The following is a 6,036-nucleotide window of genomic DNA, read 5'->3' on the forward strand; positions in this document are numbered from 1 at the left end:
AAGCCAGTAGTCGTTGCGTAAAACACGCAACGTGATAAATATTGTATATTATGCAATTTATTGCGATCAACGAATTATATATTGAAATAATAAATGAATTGAAGTAATATTTTAACATAATCTTATATTAAAAACTACAGCAGACCTACGAGAAGATATAAGATTTATATATTTAAGAAATAACTGTTGAACAACGGTGTATACTGGGAATTAAGTTGAGAAAATTTAACTAAAAATTCTAACAAAATATTGAACTAAACATTAGCCTCCATATAGTATTTAATATATATTATTTAATATATCGTTTAATGGAAAATAAAAGGCTCTTTTTCGAGTACTTCTCGCTCATTAAATAAAATAATTAATTTAACGAAACATCCAAAGTTTTACTTTTTAAAGGATACATCCCAATTTTCCATGTTGTATTTTACCCAAAGAATCTGTCTGATGAAGTAATACAACGTTCTTACGTTTCTTTATAATTTACTATAAATACAGAACATTAAAATGATATCGAAACTAACAAGATATCCCGTGATTTAACCTGATATTTGCAGGATAGAACTAACACACGGATATTATTGCTATCGTACAATGATGTAATAATATGGTCAGCTGCAAGATTCATTAAATTCAGCTCGTTGCGACATCTAAGAAATGCTATCCTGTGCTTCAGACACTTTATAGTAAAACAGCATTAGATCCCAAGCCTTGTGGTAACACCGTGATATCCGAAATCTGCAAACATTATTTTTATGAATAACAAAGTTAACCATTACCAGCATAATGAATAACGTTCACACGATATGCAGATATGTCCAATGTCCAAATGTGAAGAAAGGAATAAAAGAAAATATAAAGTAGGTAAAATAATGGAACATAAATAAATAAAAAAAAATAAAATAGGAGAGGAGCCAAAATAAACGAAAGTATAAAAGGAGTTATCTAACTCTACAATTGTTATACAAATTATATGAATTTATATAACGGCAGAATTAATAATATTCTTCTACACAGGTACCGTTCGAATACCTAGACTCGAAAGGATCACAAAATCTACAAAAACGTGGAAACGGGAATAATATAAAGGACATTAAAACCAAGGGTTAAAATTTGAAACGATGATGTTGCTGAGAGGTGCTACAGTGTGTATGGTTTTATGGATAAGCTTTTTATCTGTACATACCTCTACCGTTCCCGGTGTTCCTAGCACGCAAACCACTGTTTCGGCGATGTCTGTATCTTTTAATAAACGTCCTGGGGAGATATTCATGAATTTATAAAGCGGTTTTAACATATCTGTCTGAACAAATCCAGGGCTAATGGTCTATATAAATATACAAATAAAATAATGTGAGAATTGTATGTCCCTATAATACATGCATGGCTACATTTTATTATTGAGAATTATATTAATAAAAGAAAAATCATTAACAATTCCATTGAGCCAATTTTAATTATAAAAGTATGAACGTTATATATCAAGCAGCTTGATCGCATTACAAATTCATTGTAAAGAGGATGATTTAAAAAAGGAATATCACTGACAAGTCGTTTGATTTCATTTCGAACAATTTTCCTAATTATTGAAAAGATAACCGTTTCGAGCAATCAAACTAACATTATTAGAAAAATGTAATAAGTTGCACTATTACTGAATGGACTTTTAATTTCATTGATTGTAGTAATTTTAAATGGAACGATGCGTAATCATGAAATATTAGTTCACTTTAAATGACCTTACATCTTTATGGGACTTAAACCCCACTCTTTACGTACCGAACAAAGATAGCATTATATAATATTGTATACATATCCATATAATGACCTCTTACCGTTATTTTGATTTTCAGTTTGGCCATCGCTACTTCGTGACGGAGTTCTATCCCTAGAGCTCTTAAACCGTATTTACTAGGGCCATACATGCCCATCGGTATGTTCATAGCTTCAAGATATAATCCGGCTATGCTACAAATATAGCATCATAATTAAAAATGACATAATTCAGGTGAGTATGCAAAATTAGCATAATATCCTCATCCTGGATTTTAATAATACTTTTCTATGTTCTTCCTTCTATCAGGCAAACAACGGAAAAGTAGTAATAAAGTAACAATAGAATTAGAATGACTTCGCAAAAGAATAAAATAGCCATAAATATTAAAAGAAATATGTTTACTTAAAGTTACATCGCGTTAAAGGAGCAAATGTGATAACGTATCGTTTATTCTTATGGTTTTTGCTGTTATTGAGTTATTAAAAACGTTATTGCTACGAATAGAGTTTGTTTTGTAGTGTTCGATATAAGAGTTATGTGTCCTGCTATGAATAGTTTTATTAAGAAAACAGAAATTATATATTTAGATTTAAAAAGAAACAAATAAGAATGAAGAGGAAGACAGGGTAATAAATATTTTCAAGCGAAACAATGAGTTGTAAATTACTAAAGGAATAAATATAAGATGTAATAATTACTCGGAGATATTAATTATATGACATATAGTCGCGTTTTTTCATACGATTCATTGCTTCTCGTGCAAGAATTGTTGGAGCTATTAAGTTGGTATTAACGACATTACGATATTCTTCGATTTGTGAATCTGTAACAGAACGTTTATAATTAGATCTTACAAATATAAATATACATATTATTATGTATCCAAGTTACAGTAAAACTTATTGGAACCAATTGTTTGTAAAATGGTGGGATTTTTTTTATATATTATGCGTATTATATATGTCTATTTTAATCGTTTTTATTCTTCCAGACTTTCTGAACTGTTAAATTGGCTGAGCTAGTAGTTTTCTCGGCAGTTCTTCTCGAGAGATTTGATTTATAATTTATACCATCCGGTCACTATCTCTGATGCTGTGAATACTTTAAAATGCGTGAAAATGTCATTTATGGAGATATCGTCTTCTTCAAAATATCGCACTTTCGTCCTTTAATGTCACAGATTATTGATTGATCAATTCCGCAAGACGCTACTATTATCATTGTATTCATAATTTTATCTCTGTTTCATTAATACTTCACGTTTCTCCCGAACTCATAAGACGAAAACCTGAGATAAGAAATCGCAACACTTAACAAAAATAAAGCTGAGTTTAAAATTGTAAAACATTTTTAACATAGTATAAGTTGCAGTCGTCAGTAAAATATCAATCCCAATTTATAGGTAACAATTTATCAAAATTTATCACTTAGAAATTGTAACGCCTGAGATTAACGTATCTTGGAAAATCAAAGATTCTTATTTGTTTTGTTTGTACGTTTGAGCTTCCGGTCTAATAAAACAAATATACCTCTTCTTCGTACCATAGTACGCCTTCAACAGTAAACCGGTGACTCTAACTAAATGACGTTAAATTAATGAAACAAGATCATTCAGAAAAATGTTTGCATTCGCTCGAGCTGTTATATTAATGGCAAAGCAAAATTGATTTTTTTAAATTTACTCACATAACTGATTTCTCAGTTAATTCTGACGAATTCTGAGACACTAATTGTACATAAACACTACTTATCCAACGAAAGTTTTGCTATTATAGATAGTGGTTTGCTACAGGAAAATCCTGGATACAAATATTATTGAGCCATCTGGCCACAAATGACTGGCATTAAACGAATCCAGAATATTGTGATCATTTTACACCTTCAGCACAATAAGTGTATAACCCATGATTAATGGCAATACTTGAGAAGAAAAAAGATTACAGGAAAAGAAAATGCAAATGCAAGCATGTTCGTAAAGCATTATAGATTTATATCATTAAATATTTTACCCATGACATATGAGAGACTGAAGATGCCAGCATTATTCACTAGAATGTCAAAGCCTCCAAAATTTTCCTCGATCCATTTGAACGTTCTACGTATTTGACCCTCTTCCGTTAGATCGCACTCGATCGGAAAAAATTTATGCTCTCCAATTATTGTGGCAGCTTCCACGAGTTTATGCATTCTTCTTGCTAAACCAATCACTTTAATGCCATGATTAACCAATTTTTTCGATATCGCGAGACCAATTCCTCCGCTCGCGCCAGTCACAACTGCGACTTTCCCTGACCAATAATTCATCACTCCTATTATCGTGGTGTAAAGTAACTGCGCGCGGTAGACTTTTCCGTTATAAGAAGGACTTCAGTCTCTTGCTGCTACCAATCAGCGGTCACTTGAGACGTCTCGTAGCAAGTAACGCGTGTTTACATCCACGTAGAAACGTATATGTAATAACTTGCTATTTACAGACTGCCCAGATGCAACGAGTTAAATATCTCAAAACACAAAATGAAAAATATGGAAGGATGTTTCGGATGAAAGTTACAAAGAAGCTGATGATGTAATCATGAAAATTCTGAGAAAAATCGCGATTATATTTCTTTCATATATTCATTATTGTGTGATTTGCATTTATATTCACAAAAATACAAAATGAAGAACAATGCAAAAAGTAAGCTGTCTATTCCATATGATCTCGAAAATCTATTCTACACAAGTGGTCGTTACATGTGTTTGTTAAATGCCAGCTAACTTCTGTTTACCGAGTACAAAACCTACAAGATAATGTTGACTCATTATGAATTGGTTATTATGATCACTTTGGTAGTTTTTGTGTTGCAAACGCTTTCCTTATTTATTTTAATCAAAGTGAAGGACGGGTACATGTTGTTACTTTGTAACGAAAGCTTTATTTGAAATCTTGGATAATGGATCGTACATGTAACTCCATCACAATATTTAATTAACGGTAACTAAAATATTTTGTCGGTTGGTCAAATTGGCCGCTCGCGATAGGCAAGGCAGAATACAATTTTTGTTTAGAAAAGAGGAAAGCAAACTGAAAGTAACTACCAAAAAATATATTGCATGCATCTTTTAGGAAAAGTCAGAAATTATGAAGCGATATTATAACGTTTAAATATGGTTAAAATATGCTTAATGTTAAGATAGTTACTTTTTCCAATGTGGTAGTTCTTCAATTAATGACATAACATTCAAGCCGAATTATTAGCGAAAAGTAGATAAGATAAGGAGATTAAATAGAACATCCACTTTGTTATTTTATTAGTGATGAATGGACCGCAGATTTGTATGCATTTATGAAATTACAGGTGCAAAAACACACAGGGAATAGTTCTCTTTATAATATTTAATATATAAAACAATTTTTTAACCAATTTCTAGTTTTCTAATTAAATCAAAACGATATAAAACTTTGCAGAAGTCCGTAAATATTTCAAACTAACGATGAATCATCAATCTTTATTCCACTATGGAAAACATTATAGAGCACTTATCTTGTCACATATATATCATCCTAATTACTTATTACTTTTTTTCGAAATATTAATCGAAATCCAAGATTTGTCCAATGCCCAATATCACGATGGAATGACATATATATCAGCCAAGAAAAACAAATACTAAGCTTATTGCAAATAAAATAAATACCACGAATACAATAAATAAAGTACAATATAACAAAGCATAGTGACAAAGTAATAACAAGAGTAACTTCCCATACTCTAGATGATCCAAAGGATCGTGTGCCTACCTATGAGATAGGTAAGAGCACCTACCTGTCCTATGTAGACCTATATTTAAGACATGACATGACAAGCAGACCAACATTGACTTCACGATTCACACACACAACATCTGGGCACCAGAGTTTGGCACATCATTTGATGCGATCAGCGAACTATAGATTGAAATAATAAATGAAATGAAATAATATTTTAACATAATCTTATATTAAAAACTATAGCAGACCTACGAGAATATATGAGATTTATGTATTTAAGAAGTAACTGTTGAACAACGATGTATACTGGGAATTAAGTTGAGAAAATTTACCTAAAAAGTCTTACAAAATATTGCACTAAACATTATCTTCCATATATTATTTAATATATATTATTTAATATATCATTTAATGAAAAATAACAGGCTCTTTTTCTAGTACTTCTCGTTTATCAAATAAATAATGACCGTTTCTTTATGATTTATTATAAATGGAGAACATTAAAACG

The 6,036-nt window shown here is 30.8% G+C and overlaps 1 protein-coding gene across 1 annotated transcript; it reads right to left on the reverse strand.

Moving 5' to 3' along the window:
• Positions 1–681: 681 nt before the first annotated feature.
• Positions 682–4,081, reverse strand: LOC126915356 (farnesol dehydrogenase-like). Its single transcript, XM_050719958.1, has 5 exons — positions 3,787–4,081; positions 2,520–2,600; positions 1,836–1,963; positions 1,187–1,327; positions 682–738 (listed from the first exon to the last, which is right to left on the reverse strand). Exons 1-5 carry the CDS (start codon positions 4,079–4,081, stop codon positions 682–684), a joined length of 702 nt encoding a protein of 233 aa, XP_050575915.1.
• Between the last annotated feature and the right edge of the window lie 1,955 nt (positions 4,082–6,036).

This window comes from Bombus affinis, chromosome 4 (assembly GCF_024516045.1).
Source record: "Bombus affinis isolate iyBomAffi1 chromosome 4, iyBomAffi1.2, whole genome shotgun sequence".
In the NCBI taxonomy this organism is placed as follows: domain Eukaryota; kingdom Metazoa; phylum Arthropoda; class Insecta; order Hymenoptera; family Apidae; genus Bombus; species Bombus affinis.